The sequence below is a fragment of the Cetorhinus maximus genome, chromosome 19 (genome assembly GCF_964194155.1).
Source record: "Cetorhinus maximus chromosome 19, sCetMax3.hap1.1, whole genome shotgun sequence".
Lineage (NCBI taxonomy): Eukaryota > Metazoa > Chordata > Chondrichthyes > Lamniformes > Cetorhinidae > Cetorhinus > Cetorhinus maximus.
The window spans coordinates 57,946,895-57,970,308 of record NC_135897.1 but is presented as its reverse complement, the minus strand read 5'-3'; the positions used below and the strand labels follow the sequence as shown (position 1 = coordinate 57,970,308).

General features: G+C 41.2%; 1 protein-coding gene across 5 annotated transcripts in view; it reads left to right on the top strand.

Moving 5' to 3' along the window:
• Positions 1-22,878, top strand: part of LOC144693818 (putative cation-transporting ATPase 13A4) — a 130,561-nt gene extending 107,683 nt beyond the window's left edge. For 3 of the 5 annotated variants that reach the window (XM_078563872.1, XM_078563871.1, XM_078563870.1), the window contains 5 exons: positions 920-1,094; positions 11,394-11,602; positions 13,794-13,882; positions 20,535-20,615; positions 22,255-22,878. In XM_078563872.1, the coding sequence (XP_078419998.1) occupies positions 920-1,094; positions 11,394-11,602; positions 13,794-13,882; positions 20,535-20,615; positions 22,255-22,545 (845 nt within the window). In that variant the 3' untranslated portion in view covers positions 22,546-22,878. Of the gene's footprint in view, positions 1-919; positions 1,095-11,393; positions 11,603-13,437; positions 13,624-13,793; positions 13,883-20,534; positions 20,616-22,254 lie in introns of those variants that run through there. The other 2 variants (XR_013579604.1, XM_078563873.1) reach the window with 2 other exon arrangements.
• Positions 22,879-23,414: the final 536 nt, after the last annotated feature.

Genomic DNA, 23,414 nt, shown 5'->3' with positions numbered 1-23,414 from the left:
CCAGACTGCCAGGGGTTGAAAATCAATGAGCACTTTGACTACCCCATTTTTCCTTTTTTTTTCAGAAATCTTTATTCTTCCCATTAACCAGTGCTAATAGAAGTGAGGTCCAATTATTATACAGGATACATACGGACGCAAGAATTAGGAACAGGAGTAGGCCAGAGTAAGAGTAGATGCAAAGGTTCAAAGTTAAACTCGGCAACTACAAAATTAATGATCAGTAGTAGGGAATCTGTCAGTTGTTGTTTCTCATCTTCCAATTCTCCCCTTGGAGGATAATGTCAAGTAGTAGATTAAAAGTCTAATAGCGATTAACATGAATACTCCTTCCACAGTCATAACTATCATTATACCAACCAAAAGGGTAATTAGTCTGATACAGTGAGCAAGTTTTTGGGCTTCCTTATGATGAGGGATGAGGGGGTCACTTACACCTTGTAAGTATCCTACTGGATGTCAACCGAGAATTCAGAAACACCCGGATTGTCTGGACTAGATTTTGAACTCTACACATTCAAATTCAGAAGTGGGAATGCTACCGCTAAACTGGAGGCTTGCCCCAATTTGGGAGTGATAGTGGAATATGTTCCAACTGGAAAATTCACAAAATTTCAAATTTGGTTTATTTGTGCTGTGAGTCATAAAATGTATATTCAATAGTATAATCAAGATTCTTTGTTCTGCCAGTTTAAAATTGTTGAGACTTTTTAAATATGTTGCAGTTTTGTGACTCAATCTTGTACATGTTATTCTTTATAAAAACCACTCTGCCAGCTAGAGTTCTTTAATGTTGTTAAGGTGATGGTATATCATTTTTCATTAAATATTTAAGAATATTTGGAAGAGATCATCAGATCCAAGATATTTGTGTAAATGAGCTGATGGGAGCTAATTCAAATCTTTATTTGTATTTCAGTGAGCTTTAATCATGCACATCCACAGCTGGACCCGAATCGACCCCCTGGCCAACTTATATCTCCACCTTTGCTGCTGTCAGTTATTCTCAATGTTATCCTTAGCCTGGCTTTACATGTGTTTGGATTCATAATGGTTCAGCAACAACCTTGGTACACACAAACAGATATATACAGGTATGAAGCATTAACATGCTTTATGTTATTAAAGTATTTGCACCACAGAAACAGGCTATCTGGCCCAACAGGTCCATGTTGGTTTTTATGATCCACAAATGTCTCCTCCAAGCCTCCTTCATCTAAACCTATATCCTTCGATTCCTTTTTCCATCTAGTGCTGATCTAGCTACCCCTTTACTGCATTTATGTTATTTGCTTCAACTAGCAGGCTAATTGTAGATCTGGTAATGTGCAATGAGACAGAATTAATCAATAACCTCATAGTAAAGGAACAATGTAGCCAACAGCAATCATAGCATGATAGAATTTCATCTTCAGTTTGAAGGTGAGATGTGTGGGTCTCGGAGTGTTTTAAACCTAAATAAAGGTAATCATGTGGGTATGAATGCAGAGTAGGCTAAAGTGAACTGGGAAACTAGGTTGAAGGTAGGACAGTAGAGATGCAGTGGCAAAACATAAGAGTAAATAAAACAAGTGTTGGTCCTCTAGCGAATGAGCCTGGGGAATTAATAATGGAAAACAAAGAAATGGCAGAAGTGTTAAACAGGTACTTAGTGTCAGCCTTTATTCTAGAAGACCTAGAAAACTTCCTAAATATATGTGAAAATCAAGAGGTGAAAGGGAGGGAGGAATTTAAAACAACCACCATCACCTGGGAAAAGGTGCTAGGAAAACCATGAGACCTAAAGGCTGACATCCCCAGGGTCTGATGGCTTGCATCCTAAAATCTTAATAGAAGTGGCTGCAGAGATAGTAAGAGACATTGGTTACAATCTTCCAAAATTCCTTAGATTCTGCAAGGGTCCCAGCAGGATGGAAAATGGCACCTTTATTCAAGAAAGGAGAGAGACAGAAAGCAGGAAACTATAAGTCAGTTAGCTGAATGTTGGTCATAGGGATAAAAATAGAAAATGCTGGAAAAACTCAGCCGGTCTGGCAGCATCTGTGGAGAGAGAAACAGAGTTAACGTTTCGAGTCCATATGACCCTTCTTCAGAGCTCTGGAGAGTCATACAGACTTGAAACATTAACTCTGTTTCTCTCTCCGCCGATGCTGCCAGACCTGCTGAGTTTTTCCAGCATTTTCTGTTTTTATTTCAGATTTCCAGCATCCGCAGTATTTTGCTTTTATATTGGTCATAGGAAGATTGCTAGAATCCATTATTAAGGAAGTTATAGAAGGAGACTTAAAAAATCATAATGAGATCTGGCAGAGTCAACATGGTTTTGTGAAAGGGGAATTGTGTTTAATTAATTTATTAGCATTCTTTGAGGAAGTAACAAGCAGGGTGGACAAAAGGGAACTTTATTTATGGTTTACTTGGATTTCCAAAATAAGAGCTCATGGTGTAGGGGGTAACATATTAGCATGAATAAATGATTGGTTAGCCAACAGGAAGCAGAGAGTAGGGTTAAATAGGTCTAGTGGAGTCCCATAGGGTTCAGTGTTGGGGATTCAACTATTTATAATCTATAACAATGACTTGGATGAAGGGACCGAATTATGGTCGTTAAATTTGCCAATGACACCAAGATAGGTTGGAAAGTAAGTTGTCAAGAGGAGGTAAAGAGTAAACAAAGGGATATAGATGGGTTAAGTGAGTGGGCAAAATTGACTGATGGAGTATAATGTGGGAAAATGTGAATCTGTCCACTTTGGCAGGAAGAATAGAAAAGCAGTATACTACTTAAGTGGAAAGAGTTTGCAGAACTCGTGGTACATAGGGATCTGGGTGTCCTGACAGATGAATCACAAAAGGTTGGTATTTAGGTGCAGCAAGTGATTAGGAAAGCAAATGGAAAGTTGTCCTTTATTGCAAGGGGATGGACTATAAAAGTAGGGAAGTTTTACTGCACCTTGGTGGGCCTTGGTGAAGCCATACCTAGAGTACTGTTTACAGTTTTGGTCTCCTTATTTGAAAAAGGATATAATTGCATTAGAAGCAGTTCAGAGATGGTTCACTCGACTCATTCCTGCAGGAAGGGCTTACCTTGAGGGAAGGTTGAACAGTTTGGGCCTATTGGAGTTCAGAAGAATGAGAAGTGATCTTATTGAAACATATAAGATCCTGAGAGGACTTGGTAGGATGGATACCAGGAGGATATGAGGGTGATTTCTTTTTCTCTTAGAGGGTCGTTAGTCAGTGGAATTCTCTTTCCCAGAAAGTAGTGGAGGATTGTAAGTTTTTGGGGGTGTTAAACCTCCAAATCTGTCAGTCTGCACTCACTCAATATTAATTTGTCCTTTTGCGACTTTAACCATTCAGGCAGCAGGAGACAATCTAGCAATGTAACTCAGGAAACGTTTATTTACTGGCTCGACGTGGTTCTTTCTTCCCGATTCAACCTAGGGCGCAAGGCGGCTCATGGTCTTCTCTCTCTCTCTCTCTCGTTCAGTTCTGTGGTCTTTTGCTTCACCTGGAAAGCAGTCACTTGTCTTCAGTTTCAAATGTAGCACACAGGGCTAGCTGAAGGCTGGTGCTTTTTAACTCTTTCCAAACCACAATCCACGTGCATGATCAATCATGTTTTTGAATTCTGATTGGCTCAGGCAGCACATGGTCAGTCCCTGATTGATTTAGGTGGTACATGATCAATTTCTGATTGGTTTCTCGAGGGTGATGGTCATCCACTGATGTCATTTCCTGTTGTCTCCTGACTGGTCTTCTAATGTGTCATTTACTTAGGGGCCATCCCCCTCATTATAATTTTTTCTGTTATTTCATTAATTTTTATGGGCAGAATTTTTCGCTTGGCGTGCGGACGCGTGCCCGACACGCCCGAGCATGGAATAAAGCACGTTGACATAGGCCAAGTGTGCTGACGTCAACATGCACTCTTGCGATAGTTCGTTTGGCGGGCGCATGCCGGAGCCAGCAGCGCGCCCACTGACAATTAAAAGGCCTATTGAGGCCATTAAGTTAACAATTATGCTGAATTTTTCACTGCCCGTTCAACCTAACGGTTGACAGGCAGGCGAAAAGGCCAAGTGTCCTATGCATTTTTTTGGAAACCTCATCCACGGGTGGGATGAGGTTTCCAAAATCAAATCCAAATGAAATAAAAACTTTAATTTTTAATTACAAACATGTCCCTGCTCGTGTGACAGAGTCACATGAGGGGACATGTTTCATTAATTTTTTCTGTTTATTAATTTTTTCAATATATTCATCATCTCCCTGAGGCAGCTCCGTGCCTCAGTGAGATTATTCAGCGCTCTTTCACATGCATTTGCAAATTGCATACTAGGCCCGCTCGCCCTCCTCCAGCCACCTGCACAGGAAGCGCTCAGCACTGCCGCTCCTGCATCATGCTGCACAGACCTTAATTGGCCTGCCCACGTAAAATCGCGGTGCGCTGCCAATCGCGGGTGGCGGTCAGCTTCCCGACCGACCCCGCCGATCCCACGCACCAAGGGCAAAATTCTGCCCCATGATCTTATAGTGAGATAACATGGGCCTTAAGGTAGTTTTAGTGTCAGCTTATTTGAGGTAAGAGAGCGTGTGATGTCTAGCTCTAATGATTAACATTTAGGCTCATTGTCGCAAATGTCTAATTGATGTATAGATATCAATATTGTATATCCTGTAGAACTCGCATTATGGAAGGTGCTCATCAATATGTTTTGGTTATGAGAACAGCTTCACTATTGTATGTTTTTCTGGTATCCGCCTGTGCTTGGTGCAAGTTAATTAAAAATATTAAAAGAATACAGACTTCCAGAAATTAGAAAGTTCCAGAAATTACATAAAGTTTGTTTAAAATACATGTAAAATCAATGCATAAAGATGATGGGTGTGTTAAAGTTAAGGTAGCAAGATACACTTAAAATCACAGCATAATACATGACATGTTCATAAGGAATAGAAATCACAAGAACTACATTGCTGCAAAAACTGATTACAGAACTTAACTCTAAGCTTACAGAACCAACAATGGTTACATGTTGTGAGGTGATTCATTTTGGCAGGAAGATTATGGAGAGCCAATATAAAATAAATGGAGAAACTCTAAAGTGGGTGCAGGAACAGAGTGACCTCAGTACGTATGTACATAAGTCATTGAAAATGGCAGGGCATGTTGACAAAGCAGTTAATAAAGCAGATAGTATCTTGGGCTTTATTAATAGGTGCATTGAGCACAAGAATAAGGAGGTCATGTTGAACTTGTACAAGACACTAGTTAGGCCTCAGCTGGAGTACTGCGTCCAGTTCTGGGTGCCATAATTGAGGAAGGATGTGAAGGCATTGGAGAGAGTACAGAGGAGATTCACAAGACCAATTCTCGGGATAAAGAACTATAGCTATGAGGATAGATTGGAGAGGTTTGGTCTGCTTTCCTTAGGGCTGAATTTTGCCGTCGGCGAGCAGGGGGCGGGGCCCGCTTGCCAACGCGTAAAATGACGCAGGATGACATTGGGAGGGACCCCCGACGTCATCCCACCCCATTTAAATTTTCAGGAAGGCGGAGGCACAGCAAAATCAGCTGCGGGCCCGCTGACCTGTCAATGGCCAAAACTTTCCCACTCAAGGGAATATCAAGAACCAGAGGGCATAGACTCAAAATAATTAGCAAAAGGGGTAAAAGTGATGAGAGGAAATTTTTTTTTTCGCTCAGAGGGGAGTTGGAGTCTAGAACAAACTTCTTGAGAGGGTGGTGGAGGTAGGGTCGATCAGGGTATTCAAAAAGGGATTGGATGTCTATCTGAAAAGTGAGAATGTGCAACGTTATAAAGATAAGGCACGAGAATTCCAGACACCCACTACCCTCTGCGTAAAAAAGTTCTTCCTCATGTCCCCCCTTCTGCTACAATTTTTCACTTCAGCCTGAAAACATTTTTGAAGGCTATCTTTTGGGATGTGAGAGTGTGATTGATTTTCCTGGTTGGTTATGTATACAGGCCAAGAGAAGACTATTAACTGACTTCACGGCCATCTATCAGTCATCCCTTTCCCACTCCTGATAGAGACAAGAAAACAGAGACTTGTAACCAAATCAGGAGCTCTTTGTTAAAACATGTTAAACTGTAGGTCCCTTACAGTCAGAAACGGGGGAAATTATAATGGGGAACAAAGAAATGGCAGAAGAATTGAACACATATTTTGGTTCTGTCTTCACAAAAGAGGACACAAATGCTTTCTCAGAGATGTTAGGGAACCAAGGGTGTAGTGAGAGGGAGGAATTGAAGAAAATCAGTATTAGTAAAAAAAAATGGTGTTAAAGAAATTAGTGGGGTTAAAAGCTGAAAAATCCCCAGGGCCTGATAATCTACATCCCAGAGTACTAAAGGAAGTGGCCCTGGAAATATTGGATGCATTGGTAGTCATTTCCAATATTCTATAGATTCTGGAGCAGTCCTACAGATTGGAGGGTGGCAAATGTAACCCCACTATTTAAAAAAGGAGAGAGAGAGAGAAAACAGAGAATTACAGGCCAGTTAGCCTCACATCAGTAGTGGGGAAAATTCTAGAGTCTATTATAAAAGACATGGGCCAGAATTTTCTCGTCAGTGTTTGGGGGTGCACCTCGCACGCCGACACGTAAAATGACACGCGGTGATGTTGGGCGTGTGTCCCGACATCACCGCGCGTCATTCCGATCTTTTGTTCGGTGGGTGCGCGTTGGAGGCGGCTGCGCACCCGCCGAACTGTCAAAGGCCTCTTAAGGCCATTTATAAACTACTTTAGGTAATTGACAGGACTGCCCGTACAACCTTAAGGTTGGCGGGCAGCGAAAGAGCACAAGCGGCCTTCGCATTTTTCATGAAATCTCATCTACATGCGGGTGAGGCTTCATGAAGGTTTTGTTAAATTAATAAATAAATTGTTCTCACTTCATAAACATGTCCCAGCTCATGTGACACTGGCACACGAGGGGCGTTATCTGAATAATTTTTTTCTCTCTTTATTTCAAAGTTTAAATATAGACTTAATCTCTCTGAGGCACAGAGCTGTCTCAGGGAGATTTCTGCGCTCTTTCGCGCACATGCGGCCCGCACAGGTAGTGCTGAGTGCTACCAGGCACACGTCACACTGGGTGGGCCTTAATTGGCCCAGCCATGTAAAATGGCGGCACGCAGCCAATCGCAGGTGGCGATCGGCTCCGCGCCCACTCCCGACCAGCAGAAGATTCTGCCCATGGTACAGAACACTTGCAAAGCATTAACGGGATTAGACAAAGTCAGCATGGGTTTATGAAAGGGAAATCATGCTTAACTAATCTACTGGAGTTTTTTGAGGATGTAACTGGTAGAATAGATAAGGGAGGACCAGTGGATGTGGTGTATTTGGATTTCAAGACGGCTTTTGATAAGGTCCCACATAAGAGGCTAGTGGGCAAAATTAAAGCACATGGGATTGAGAGTAATATACTGACGTGGATTGAGAATTGGTTGACAGACCGGAAACAGAGAGTGGGAATAAATGGGTCTTTTTCTGGGTGGCAGGCAGTGACTAGTGGTGTACCGCAGGGATCAGTGCTTGGGCCCCAGCTATTCACAATATATATAAATGACTTGGATGAGGGAACCAAATGCAATATTTCCAAGTTTGCTGATGACACAAAATTGGGTGGGGTTGTGAGGAGGATGCAAGGGGGCTTCAGGGCGATTTAGACAAGTTGTGTTTGTGGGCAAACACATGGCAGATGCAGTATAACGTGGATAAATGTGAAGTCATACGCGTCGGTGTGAAAAACAGAAGGGCAGAGTATTATTTAAATGATGATATATTGGGAAATGTGTATGTACAAAGGGATCTGGGTGTCCTTGTACACCAGTCAATGAATGTATACAGGCAGGTGCAACAAGCAAAAAGGAAGGCAAATGGTATAAAAACAAAAAGCTACTGCGGATGCTGGAAATCCAAAACAAAAACAGAATTACCTGGAAAAACTCAGCAGGCCTGGCAGCATCGGTGGAGAAGAAAAGAGCTGATGTTTCGGGTCCACATGACCCTTCAACAGAACTGGTTGCTGTTGAAGGGTCATGTGGACCCGAAACGTCAGCTCTTTTCTTTTCCACCGATGCTGCCAGGCCTGCTGAGTTTTTCCAGGTAATTCTGTTTTTGTTAAGGCAAATGGTATGTTGGCCTTCATTGCAAGAGGATTTGAATTCAGAAGTAGGGATGTCTTTCTGCAGTTATGCAAGGCCTTGGTGAAACCACACCTGGAGTATTACATGCACTTTTGGTCTCCCTACCTAAGAAAGGGTATACTTGCCATAGAGAGAGTGCAGCGAAGGTTCATTAGGCTGATACCAGGGATGGCAGGACTGTTGTACGAGGAGAGATTAGTTCGACCGGGCCTGTATTCACTAGAGTTTAGAAGAATGAGAGGGGATCTGATTGAAACATATAAAATTCTAACAGGCTAGACAGACTAGATGCAGGGAGGATGTTTCCCCTGGTTGGGGGGTCTAGAACCAGGGGCCACAGTCTCAGGATATGGGGCAGGCCATTTAGGACTGAGATGAGGAAAAATTTCTTCATTCAGAGGGTGGTCAACCTGTGGAAATCTCTACCACAGAAGGCTGTGGAGGCCAGGTCAGTGAGTATATTCAAGAAAGAAATTGATAAATTTTTGGATATTAGGGGCATCAAGGGGAATGGAGAGAAAACAGTAATATGGCATTGAGATAGAGGATCAGCCATGATCATATTGAATGGTGGAGCAGGCTCAAAGGGCCGAATGGCCTACTCCTGCTCCCAGTTTATATGTTTCTATGTTTCCAACCCTTCATGGATGATTAATAAATTCCCATGAGATTCCAGATTAAAATGTTATTTTTATAGAATGATTGATTCTTACCCTCTTAATGAATACAAATTCAAGGCATCAAGAATATCTTTATAGCTCAGTGCTCTCAGGCCAGGAATCATCCATTTTGCCCTCATTGCACCTTTTCCAGTTTCAAATTATCCTCCTAAGTTTGAAGGACAAGAAATAAATGAAGTCATACCAAAGCATTATATAACGACGTGCATTTGACGTAGTCCACTTGGACTTCAGCAAGGCTTTTGATAAGGTCCTGCACGGGAGATTGATAATGAAGGTAAGAGCCCATGGGATCCAAGGCAATTTGGCAAATTGGATCCAGAATTGGCTGAGTGGCAGGAAGCAGAGGGTGATGGTCGAGAGGTGTTTTGTGACTGGATGCCTGTGTCCAGTGGGGTTCCACAGGGATCGGTGTTGGGTCCCTTGCTGTTTGTGGTATATATAAATGATTGAATGTAGGAGGGTTGATCAGTAAGTTCGCGGATGACACAAAAATTAGTGGGGTGGTAAATAGTGAGGAGGATAGGTTACAGGGGGGATATAGACGGGCTGGTCAGATGGGCTGATCAGTGGCAAATGGAATTTAATCCGGATAAGTGTGAGGTGATGCACTTGGGCAGGACAAACAAGGTATGGGAATACACGATGAATACACTGGGAAGTACCGAGGATCAAAGGGACATTGGTGTGCATGTCCACCGGTCCCTTAAGGTAGCCGGACAGGTAGATAGGTGGTTAAGAAGGCATATGGGATACTTGCCTTTATTAGCCGAGGCATAGAATAGAAGAGCAGGGAGGTTATGCTGGAACTGTATAAAACGCTGGTTAGGCCACAGATAGAGTATTGCGTGCAGTTCTGGAATCCGCATTATAGGAAGGATGTGATTGCACCTAGAGAGAGTGCAGAGGAGATTTACCAGGATGCTGCCTGGGCTGGAGAGTTTTAGTTATGAGGAGAGATTGGATAGGCTGGGGTGATTTTCCTTGGAGCAGAGGAGATTGAGGGGGGACATGACTGAGGTGTATAAAATTATGAGGGGCATAGATAGGGTAGACAGGAAGGAACTTTTCCCCTTGATGGAGGGATCAATAACAAGGAGGCATAGATTTAAGGTATGGGGCAGGAGGTTTAGAGGAGATCTGAGGAAGAATTTTTTCACCCAGAGGGTGGTGGGAATCTGGAACTCACTGCCTGAAAGGATGGTAGAGGCAGAAACCGTCATAACATTTAAGAAGTATTTGAATGTGCACTTGCGATGCTGTGGCATACAAGGCTATGGGCCTAGTGCTGGAAAATGGGATTAGAATAGTTAGGTACTTGTTTGACCAGTGCAGACTTGATGGACTGAAGGGCCTTTTTCTGTGCTGTAAACCTCTATGACTCTACGATACAATTATGGTCCTGGCTGGTAATGAATTGGCAAGGCAATACGGCCCTGTTAACACTGGCTGCGGCCTCCTCACACTGAGCTTGATGCTTGAGGGAGCAGCCAATGATCACTTCCAAGTTTTTCTCCCTTGCATTTATCTATAATTAACAACCATTCATGTTAAATTCCTTGCCCTTATTTTAAGTATCAATGTTTATAATATCTCACTTCTGTACATTAAAGGATATCTGCCATACTTGGGGCCCACTTCATCAATCTATCCATACCAACTTTCAATTTATTTTCCTCTTTTAGTGATTTTGCCGCACAATTTGGTGTCATCTGAAATTTTAGCTATCGTACTGCCCATGGCCTCTTCTTAATTATAAGGAATATAATGAACAGAAGGGGGTCTGAACTCTCGAGTATTTCATTCATTAATTAATCTCATTGAGAAAGAGCCATCAAAAAGCTCCATTTTCATAATCCTTTTTTAAAATATAATCTTTCTATTACATTTTCTATACCACAAGATATATTATTTTTACATAATGCCTCATGTGACACTTTACTAAAGGCCTTTTGGTAATACAAGTAGCTGATGCTTACTCAGTCTCCCCAATTCTTCATTCCCATCACCTTTTCAAAACATTGGATCAGATGTGTAAAATGCGATCTCTGCTTTCTAAAGCTGTTTTGGGAATCCCTTATAGCTCCCATATCTCTAAATGTTTATTTATACCATCTGTAATGCTGCTTTCTGTTAACTTCACCAGCATAGAGGTTTCCCATGCAGAAAATGGGTGATTATGAATTAGCAGCCTGTTTTACATTTTGCCCGATTTTCTTTCCCAGGAATTGACTTTAATGCCTTTTTGAATATTTGGATCAAGTGTTCTTCTGACGCTAATCCTGCTCTAATTGGGCTATTGGCAATATATACCGACCCATCACACAAGACCTCTTACCCTGGAGTACTCAAGAAATGGCAATTAAGTCTGGTCATGTTGCTTTTTCTACCTACCCCTACTGGTTATAGGAACATTAAAGAGGGACAGAGACATTTTGATATTTGACAACAATCCTTTGTACAATCAATAATACTAATGAATTTATAATAGTATTTAAAATTCTCTAATAATTTCTCTTTGCAGAGCTTGTAAACCCACAAACCTAACCAATGATGACATTACTACATCTAACAAGACAGCAGACGCTACTGCCATCTCCCTGGCACGAAATAAAGATAGCTATAGGAGTTATGAGAATACCACTATATTCCTTCTATCTCTTTTCAACTGCATAACAACAGCAATTGTATTCAGCAAAGGAAAGCCCTATCGAAAACCAATCTATACTAACTGTAAGGAAGTTTGTTATTTCTATTAGCTTCAATGAAATTATTTGATTTATATGATTTTCAGCTAGATATAGATGTAGGTATTTAATAATTGATTTGAAATGATTCCTCAGAAGCTAGCATTAATATATGGATTTTCAATCAAAATCCAGATTACAGTATTTGATGTGCAATTTATTATATTTTGAGTCATATCTAAGTGCACCAAGTACCACTGAAAGTATCAAATACATCTCTCCTTCTGGATCATCACCTTATGGTGGTACAGCTAGGCTACACAGGTCTGGAAACTCTCAGGTTTGATCCCAACTCTATGCTCAGTTCGTCAATCTCATCTGCAAAAATAATAACTTGCTACAATTGGCTGCCCTGCCATTTGACGAGGGAGAGTAGAATTTGCAAATATTCCTATCTCGGTCATTATTCAGCATCCTCTGCTGGAAGTGTGAGTGAGTGAGTGAGTGAGTGTGTGTTGACAGGATTAGGATTGGCTGTGGTATTCACATAGTTAAGTAGCCTTCTGACACTCAAGAATAGATTTTCCAATCAGGGATGCCTAATGAACTGGAAGGATTAGAAGCAACTAAAATCCACCATAGTACTGGCACTGCCATTAGAAGGAATGGTCAACAACTTCCTCTCATTCTCTTGCTCCCTTTCTGTCCTGGAAAACTGTGGTTTTGTCCTTTAGGGAGGAGAAGCAAGCGGTCCATTCTCCTTACAGTCAAGAATCTGTCTAACTCAGCCTTGAATATAATCAATGACCCAGCCTCCAATGCTCTCTGGGAAAGAGATTTCCAAACAATAACAACCCACTGAGAGAAGAAAGCCTTCTCATTCTTCTAAACTCCCATGAGCATAAGCCTAGTCTGGTCAACCTTTCCTCGTAAGACAAACCCTTCATCACAGGAATCAGTCTGGTGAACCTTCTCTCAACTACCTCCAATGCAATTATGTCCCTCCTTAAGTAAGGGCCAAAACTGTACACAGTGCTCCAGGTTCAGTATCACCAATGACCAAACAGCTGTAGCAAGACTTCCCTCTATTTTTATACTCTATCCCCTATGCCATAAAGGACAACATTCAATTTGCCTTCCCAATGACTTGTTGTACCTGCGTGATTCATGTACAAGGACACCCAGATCCTTCTTTACTGCAGCTTCTGCAGTCTCTTTCTATTTAAATAATATTCTGCTTTTACATTGTTCCTCTAAAGTGGACAGCCTCACATTTTCCCACATTATACTCCATCTGTCAAATTTTGCCACTCACTTAACTCATCAATATCGCATTCCAGGCTCTTGGTATCCTCCAGTTAATGTTGAATTTGTGTTGCAATGAAATGCATGTTTTAAATTAGTAATTAAGCACAGCTGTCCCCAAGGATTGGGCAAGGATTTGGGAATCATTGTAAGAGTATATAAACCAGTTCACTCTAGGCATTTGGAAGAGTCTGGAATGCTGTTTTGGAAATAAACCTGTTTTAAGGTACAGGCTAGCTTCAGATTCAATCTTCCTCAACATACAATTATTGGAATTAACACTCACAATTTTCTTTCCTACCTATCTTTGTATCGTCAGCAAATTTGGCAACAATAGGTGCCAGAAAGTATCAAATACAACAATGCTTGTAAAATGATTGATTATATGGCACTTCAAAAGTCCAGTTGAGCTATGGTTTCCTGCCTCGTTCTTCCATCCATGTGGTTGAGATTTATAAGGTTATACTTCAAGCTCATCTGATGATGCCACAAACTATGGGTGGTCTATTTGCATGACAGAATGCTATCGGTCTGCTCAGTTGCCTCTAAATTCCTTATTTGAACCGTTTCCTTCAGATTGCACTAAGAACAAGGATTGCTAGGCATGCATGTGGTCAATTACCAATTGTACGGAATTAAAGAGGCCTTTCTCCATTCCCGATGAGGAGTGCTCTTCACCAAAGATGCTCCATGACGGCACAGCCTTTGATTTTCAGTGTGTCCACGATTTTCCATGGTGTGATCTCGACAAGGGCTGCTCTCTGCTGGAGTATTGAATTTGCCCTAAAAAGAAATTAGCTCACTTGTGCTGGAAAGTCTGAAGTAAGATTCAGATACAAACTGCTAATTAATCTATGTCTGAAATAGGGAAGACAGGCTGTTAGTTTCCCAGCTTTTCTGTTCATTGGCTATTCTTTTTTCTTTCATTTCAGATATTTTTATGATTGTCCTTTTGGCTCAGGTTGGAACATGTCTGTATTTCCTTTTCGGTGAACAGGATACTTTATATGATGCACTGGATGTAAGTATACAAAGCCATAAGGTGTAAAATTCAACTTTAGCAGAAATGGAAAACAAATAGTTGCAGATTAGCCATTTGTTTTGCACCTCCACTAAAATTGTATTTTACCCTCATTGGCACAATAATTGCCAGGATTTTCATGCATTAGACTCTGATGTGTGCAGACAAATCTGTTCAAAATAGATTTAAAAATATAAGGGTCATTAATTATAATGTTGGAAGGTAACGAAACTATTGGAGTGGAACCCCTGAGCTAGGATAATATAAAACCCTTCTTTGAACTACCTTCTTCAGATTACACTGAGAACAAGGATTGCAGGTGCACAAAAAGGAACAGGAGAAAGCCATTTAGCTCCTCAAGTCTGTCCCGTCATTCAATGAGAACATGGTTCATTTCTAACCAAACTCCTTATTCCCACCTTTGCCACAGATCCCTTAAAACCTTTGGTTAACAAAAATCAATCTTGGATCTCAAATTAACAATTGATCCAGCATCAATTGTAAAGAGAATTCCAAACTTCTACAGCTCTTTATGTGTAGAAGTGTTCTTAAATCTCACCCTTGAAAGTTTTGGCCCTAAATTTTGGGCTAAGACCCCTGGTCTGAGATTTCCCAACCAAATGAAATAATTTCTCTTTATCCACCCTAAATGTTTCCTTGAAAACTTTGATTAAATCACTCTTTAACTTTATAAATTCTAGGGAATACAACCCTATTCATGGAATCTCTCCTTGTAACTTAACCCTTGAAGTCTAGTATCATTCCAGTAAATCTACGCTGTACTCCCTCCAAGGTCAATATACCCTTGCTTAGGTGTGGTGTCCAAAACTGCTTATAGTACTCCAGATGTGACCTAGCCAGAGCTTTGCATAATTGAAACATGACTTCTAACCCCTTGTATTCTATTCCTTTAGCTATAAAGGCCAATATTCCATTAGCCTTCTTGATTATTTTCTGTATCTGTTCATGACAATTTAATGATCGATGTACTGGGACCTCCAAGTATTTTGGATCTCCACTGCTTCCAACCTCTCGCCATTTAGAAAGTGGCCATTTCCCAATTGTGTGAGACATTTGTGCAAATAACACATGTTGCTGGCTGTACCCTATTGCCACCCAATACATCGCAGTTGACAATAAGCTTCATTTATAAAGTACCTGTGCCATGGAAAATCATTTCAAGATGATTCACAGAGATGAATAAAAAAAATCAATACCAAGCCAACCAAGGAGATATTAGATGAGGTGACAAAAATCTTAGTCAAGGAGGTGTGCATTGAGGAAGGGTTTTAAAAAAGAGACAAAGGGGAGAGTTGGAGAGGTTTGGGGAGGAAACTTCACGGCAAGGAGCCTCAGTGACTGACAGCATTGACTCCAATGCTGGATAATGAAGACAGGTTGAAATTTACAAGAGACCAAAGTCAGAAGACCAGAGGGTTTGAGGATAGTTTTCAGGCTGGATGATGATACAGTGATAGGGAAAGGCAAATTCATGAAGAGATTTTAACATGAGGGTGAGCATTTTAAATTTGAAGTGTTATGACCACAGCCGGTGTTAATTGCTGTGCAAACCAAATCCCTGGGGGAAACTTGGCTTATGAGCCATAACCTTTTATTCTGCATTCTGAAAATGAGAAGAAGACATACCAATCTCAGCAGTAGGAGGTCCAGTAACACTTTTGGGATTTTAAAAATTAAAAGTAAAAGTTTTATTAACAATAATAAAAGAAAACCTAAGCACACAAGATTACAGTTACACAATGAAGGTTAGTCTTACAAAACACTCCCCAAAAAATCTCTACTTGATCAAATCCACAAGTAAACGCCTTACAGGCAACACTCCCTTAGAGATGTCTAATTATGAAATCCAGTAGTATTATCCAAGGCAAACTGCTGTAGCTTCAATAAAGGCATACCACACGACCTCTAACCTCATCCACTCTGCAGTGGAATCTACTTCAAAATAAAACTGCTTGTTGCAGCCCAAGACATTTCTGGATGGTTGATTCAAATGACATCCTCTCCTAGCCCAGAGCTCCAGCTATAGTTCAACAGCTCCAGCTATCTCTTTGCTCTAGCTCAACAGCTACTCCAGCTATCCACAGTAACTCTAATATACCATTTTTCCCTTTCATTGTTCTCACACCTCTTCAAAACTCAAATCCTTCCAAATATAAAATCTTTTATGTCTCTACCTTGTCTTTGCTTTCGGGTCAAGAAAATATAATATCTCCACTACTATTTACCTATGGAATTCCTGCAAGATCCAAACATGTTTCTTTACACCTCTGACTCCCCTTTGATATTTAAACAAACTCTCCATTTATCTAAAAATGCAAATGTTAGATCCAACCTATTTACTTGTACCTCAAACTTAACACCTCTGTCCTTTTCATGTTTCAGGCCCCCCAGACAACCCGACTCCTATAAATCTCTCGCCCAGCTTAATTAATACACAGACACAACACACACACAGCCTTCTTTACAGAACAACACAATATTCCCCAAAAATATTTTTAAAAAAAACATCCATTCTCACAGAAGGATGGTAGGACTGGGAGCAAATGTATATCATCGAGGACAAGGATGCTAGGTGATGGATGCATGTGATATGGGATACAAACTGAAGTTTAGAGGGTGGAAGAGATTAATCCAGCCAGGAGAGCATTGGAGTGGTTCAGTTTAGAGGTGACCAAGGCATAGATGATGGCTCTGCAGCAGACGAATGAAGGTAGGAGCAGAGAAGTTAGTGATGGAATAAGAAAATGTTTCTCATGGAGAAGACGTGGTTTGGAATCTCAACTTGAAATTATATAAGATGTTGAAGTTGCTAATAAACTGTTTCAACCTGAGACAGTGGCTAGGATGGGAGATGGAATTAGTGGCAGTTTGTGGTAGGAACCAAGGATGATGGTTTTGATTTGCCCCTTGCGCTGATAGAGTAGCAAGTAACTTCTCATCACACAAGGGCCAGGTAATGACTATCTCCAACAAGAGAGAATCTAACCATCTCCCCTTGACATTCAACTGCATTAACATCACTGACTCCCCTACCATCAATATCCTGGGGATTACCATTGACCAGAAAATTAACTGGACTAGCCACATAAGCACTGTGGCTACAAGAGCAGGTCAGAGGCTGGGAATTCCGTAGTGAGTAACTCACCTTCTGACTCCCCAAAGTCTGTCCACCATCTCCAAGGCACAAGCCTGGAGTGTGATGAAATATTCTCCAATTGCCTGGATGGTTGTGACTCCAGCAACAATCGAGAAGCTCGATACCATCCAGGATAAAGCAGCCTGCTTGATCGGCACCCCATCCATCAACATTAGCATTCACTCCCTTCACTACTGATGCACAGTGGCAGCAGTGTGTGCCATCTACAAGATGCACTGCAGCAACTTACCCTGGCTCCTTCTACACAACCTTTCAAAGCCAAAACCTTTACCACCTAGAAGGACAAGGGCAGCAGATGCATGGGAACACAATCATCTGCAAGTTCCCCTCCAAGTCACACACCATCCTGACTTGGAACTATATCACTGTTCCTTCAATATCACTGGGCCAAAATCCTGGAACTCCCTCCCTAACAGCATTGTAGGTGTACTGACACCAGATTGTCTGCAGCAGTTTAAACAGATAGCTCACCATCACCTTCTCAAAGGCAACTAGGGATGAGCAATTAATGCTGGTCATGCCAGCAACATTCACATCTCATGAAAGATTAAACAAAAAAACTGGAGGAGATTGTTGCCAACTAAGACTAGAATTTGGGCAAACAATCTGACAAAATAGCCAGAGGATATTTCCTGAGGTGAGTGTTGCAAATCATTTACCAACCCAGAATGGGAAGCTGTGTTTTAGCTTTTTAAACCTTGTACTTTGCTTATTCTATAATGGTCGACATTCAATATAAGCATAGTGAAGCACTTTAAGTAATGAAAATTGGCTTTTCAGCTCCAAAAGCACATGTAAAACTTATAGGGGAAGATAGCGGAAATCATGAACTTAAAAGAAGGAATTTTTCTAGGCAAGAGGAGGCAGGTTTGTGTGTGTGTGTCTGTTAATGTCTGTTTAGTATCCTGACAACGCCCTACCCTTTTCCGCGTTTCTGCGAGGTGGGATTGAAGGCAAGCAGGAAATCCCTGTGGATCTGTAGGATAAGTTATTAAAGTAATTAAAAAGCCAATTAAGAACAATTGTAATCCTAATTTATGGATGTCCCAGTCAGGGTCCTGTTTCCTGACCTGTCAGCAACTTTCCAGGATCACCAAGGGGAGTGCACAGCTGGAAGAACTTCTTTAGTGAAACTGACTAGCTGGGAAGGCTTTGATCAGTTATACTGAAGAGCTGCAACCATGGCCATTGAGAAGCTGCTATGCTCAAAGCAATTCTCCTCTCAGAGAGTGCTATCATTGTTTGACAAGATGCGAGGCATTGTTTGTCAGATGAGAGGCAAGAGCAGAAGTCATATCACCACAGCAGCTCCAGCAGCAGAAGGAGCAATAACAATGGCAGCACCAGCTGCCTTCTCCTCAGCTATATGCCTCTCCACAAGGCAGAGGGAATGTACACAGATATCCAGCTCCAAGGAGGTGATGTCCCCAACATAGGGTCTACAGGCAGAGAATCTGCTCTCTTGAAATGTCTGAGTACCAGTACTTCAGGGCATTCAGGCCTTCATGGCAAGTCACTGCTGATATTTGCAGCATCCTGAAGCAAGACCTCCTTCTCAGTGGACAGTGGCACTGCATTACCAGTGGATAACAAGGTGCCTATCATGGTAGGGCCACCATTCTCAGATCTCTGCCCCTCATTAAATTGTGTGCTTTCTTATCCTGCAAGGAGAGAAAACAGAGGTGTGTGAGTGTTTGTAATGTCTTTTGTGGAGAGGAATATAGGACAGAGTTTTGAAGTGTGATTGTGAGGCATGGGTATGAGGGTAATAGGATGAAGGTGAGTTGGAATGTTGGCTATACAGATGGGGGTGATAGATGCATGCAGAGAGAGGAATGAGTGGAGCTGCAAGATTTGTTGACCTTAGTAGTGCTGTGCAGGAGAATTCTGGGAAAGTCAGAGTGTAGGGCCTAGCACCTGAAAGTGTATTTCACTTGTCACTCACCTGTCATGCCCTCCTGAGGTCCTGGATCCTCTTGGTGCACTGTCTCCAGGTTGGAGAGGTCACACTTCTGCTACTGATTTCCTTGGTCGCTTCCATCCATGTCTGCTTGGCTGAAGAGTCTGTCCTCTTCCTCGCATCCTTGGGAGAGTTCACCTTACTGCACCTCCTCATATACGGCAGCCAGACCTCCAGGTAAGAGTGAGGCCCAGGGAGTAGCATTCCCAGCTCCTCTCCATTCCTGTGGTCGTCGCACCCTCAAAAATCCAAGTTCTGGTGAGTTTCTCTGACACATGCTATTGTCCCTTTAATTAGATATCCTTCCTTTGATAGAATGGACTCGTCATCCTGCCCACCCTCCCTCATTGGTTGAGTAACTTAGAGGCAGGGTAGTAATAGTGTGGCTTAGTTAAAAGAGCTCTGGCTAAGCCAGCCCATTAGTAAATTGGTTTCCTGATCCAAGGTTGGCCCACCCTTCAGACAGGACTAAGTCCAGAGGATTCTGCTGATAGGGAAGAATGGTGAAGGAGAATGAAACCTAAGAATACTCTCAGATCCTCGCCTTACAATAATATCATACCCTACCCCACCGCCTCTTCAACCCTACTGGGCTCTCAGGATTCTATTCCTCGGTTATTCAGTCCCTTCCCCAGTCTTTCTGTATCATGTATCCAGCTCCTTGCTCCAATATTCCTTCACTCCAATCCACAAATTGTCCTCGAACCCAGTACCTTGTCCTTTACTCTCAAACCTTATTATCCATTTCTTGTTTTTTTCCAGACACTGGAACACTACTTTTATGGTTTTATAAGCTTACAACACTGTTTCTCACTGTTCCCACTCAAGGCATCTCTCATTCAGTACTCCCATGCTGAGAAAGACTCCACTCCAATTCTCCCACATCCTATGATTATTAACTGACTATCCAAAATCACGAGACTACTCTCCTACCACTTTCACACTTTCAACTGAGCACTAACAATGTTCGGAGAATCTAGATGGCTTCCCACCACTACTTTGAACCCCAAGGAGATTCCTCCCCAATACCTGAAGACTGTAACGCCACTCCATCTTGTACACCATATTTCCCCTTCCAGCTGCTCTAGACACTAGACCACATTCCCAATACTGCCAAACCCCATGCACTCCCCCTCCTCATTACTGCTACAAACCTCCTTCTTGTATACAACCTGCAACATCTAACCTACCATGATCTTATTTGTTCCTGCATTTTAAAAAAAGGTAAGACATAAAATTCATTGTTAGTACAAGTAAACAAATGTAATAAGAATCATGGTCTCAAATATAAAATTTCCACAAGTATAAAGCAATAATCACATAATTTGCCACAAAGTGCAGCCAACTGTCTCACAATGCTTTTGTGATAAAAATCCAATGTCATTCATTCATTCACAGTAAATCAATGGAACAAAGAACCAATCAATGGAACAAAGAACCAATCAATGGAACAAAGAACCTATCAATGGTTTATTTTAACATTGTAATATTAAACCATTTTTTCTTTTTTTCAGCTTGTTTGCACCCCAAGAAGCTGGAGAGTTTACCTACTAATTTTGATTCTTGTTCATTTTTTTGTTACAATGGCCGTTGAGGTAAGTAGGGGTACCATTTTGCTTTTGTTTATTTATGCCACAAGTATGTATTGTTGATATTTCTGAATCTTACGTAGAATTACAGAGAACTTATAGCACAGGCCATTCTGTCCAACAGGTCTATGCCAGCACTTATTCTAACACAGAAACCTCCTGCCACCCCACTTTGTCTACTCTTATCAATGCATCCTTCCATTCCTTTCTCCCCCATGTGCTTATGTCTTTTATTTCCTCATCTATTCCTTGTGGTGGTGGCCTCCACATGCTTCCCACTCTTTGGGTAAAGAAATGTTTCCTAATTTCCCAATTAGATTTGTGGTGACTTTCTTATCTTGGTGTCCCCCACTATTGTTTCAAACCCCTTCAGAATTTTAAAGACTTTCTGTTCCATCACCCCTTAAGCCTTTTCTTTACCAGAGAAAAGAGCTCCACTCTGTTCAGTCTTTCCTGATAAGTATATTTTTTCTGATCTTTCTCCTCTCTGAAATCAGAGCCCGTTTACTCTCAGACTGCAATTATACTGCCACTTTTAGAGCAGGTAGTAGTTTTAGGTGTGCATCAATAAAAGTGGTAGCACAGGTTGGGTGTCAGGTCTCTAACAACCGAATGCTCAGAGACTAGACCAAAGCAGTTTGTTTGCACAAGCTGCAACACAGCTATAGCTCAACATAAAGTTACATTTTAAAACCTTTTTAATGTTATGAGAGAATGAATGCTTCAGCGAACTATTTCCTCTTTGCACATGAATCTAAGTATCTATGTGCAAAGCTTCTTTGTGGCTTAAGACTAAACTAATGGGCCAAATAGGTTATGTTGATGCTGAATTGTTTATATTAAGTGTTCACAAGATAAGAAAATTCCCAATTTAACGCTGCATTTAAATTTGCAGGACTTGGAACAGTTGTTGACTTTTTCTACTATAAATTCCGACATCCACTTTTATTTTGGAAACTGCCTTTATGAAACTTGTCAGCCTGTGACTGCACCTTCTCCCAGTGGAGGTGTTACAGTGCCACCACTGGCCATAGGCTGTAGTTACAACATGACAAGTGTTACATAAGCAGTTCCCATTATAAATTGTGAACATAGGAATTTGTAATGGAAACATAAAAATAAGGACAGAATGGATGATTTAAAATTGGGCCCTGGTCCAAATTGTTGCTTAACCCTCAGATGCTTCATCTCAAGGCGTGACTGCCACAGAGCTTAAGATTAAAGTATTATAACAATAAATGTATGTATTAACAATGGGGGCTAAGTTATGCATATATTTTATAAATATCTGTCTATATATTATTAGAAAGCTTACACCTGCAGTCCTTGATCGAATTATCCCCTGCCTTCTAATTCAGCTTTGCCTGAACACTACTCTTGGCCTTGAATTCCTCTGTGCAACACAACTGGTGACCAATTAGTTTATTGCTCCACCACAACAATGGGAAAAACAAACAAGCTACAATTTAATATAATTGCTTTTAACTTAGGGCTTTCAGTATGATGACAGTGACATTTTTATTTAGATTGCAATAGCTACACCTTATTTTGAAAGCACAAGTTGCTTGATTCAAAAGGAAATGAAACATGCAGGTCAACTGAAGAAAAATTAATTAATGAAAAAAGGCTGATGTTATTTTAATAGGAAATTATAATAGAAAACAGATGCCTCTGGGTGTTCCTAAAAAAGTGTTGCAAAGTAAAATCTACACGGCATTACAAGAAGATGCAAAGAATAATAGCGAAAGAGCCAAACTGGCCCCCAGAAAGTGATACAGAATGTGCAGCATTTTGCATCATGGGTGAAGAAACACTGGAAGCATATTCTAATCAGAGTTACGAACATGACAAAATCTCTACAAAGGCATCAAATGGATTTGCAAGTTCCACTTCAAGGCAAAATGAGGATGGAAGCCACAAGAAAGATGACATTTAAAATACTTATTGATAACACTGCAGCAAATCTTAGTTTTGCATTGTGGCATATTCCACCAGTAAACTTTTCCAACTGACTAACAGTCTTTGGTAAACATGTTTTATAATGAAGTGCACTAATGAATGTGGGATTCATGTAAATGATTTTTAAAGTAATTAAATTAATTTCCATACGATATTGATACTCTGGAAATCATCTGAGGATTTTGGGCAATCTTCATTTATCCTGATACAGGACTCTGTTTATTGCTATTACTCACATAATGTCTTTGTTAGAGTCAAAATGCAACTCCATTTCATTCACAAACTATTCAATAAAAAATAGTACACCAGAGCTTCTTGAAAAATTTATTTTGTGCTCACTGGTATCTATTGCTTTTCTGAAACAAAGTTAAAATTTGCCTGGTACTTGAAGAAGGCAGTGTGGATTGGATGGAAAGACTGAATATACTGGCTAGGATTTTCCAGTTGTTGGGTGGGCTCGGGGGGAGCAGGTGGGGGCGGTTGAAGAGCCAATCACCGCCTGCGATCAGCTCCGCACTGCGATTTCACGTGGGCGGGCCAATTAAGACCCATCCTGCATGGATTGCAAGCGGTGGCGGTAAGCACTACCTGTGTGGGCGGGGGGAGGAGGGAGAGTCAGGTCCAGCGCTCTTTCACGCATGCGTGCGAAAGAGCACTTCAATCTCCCTGAGGCACGGAGCTGCCTCAGAGAGATTGAAGGGCTTTTTAAAAAAATATATATGGACATTAAAAATTTAATGAACATGCCCCCTCATCTGACTGTGTCACATGAGATGGGATATGTTTTTATTTTCAAAATGAAGTTTTTATTTCACCAGTATTAGCTTTAGGAATGAGGTTTCCTAA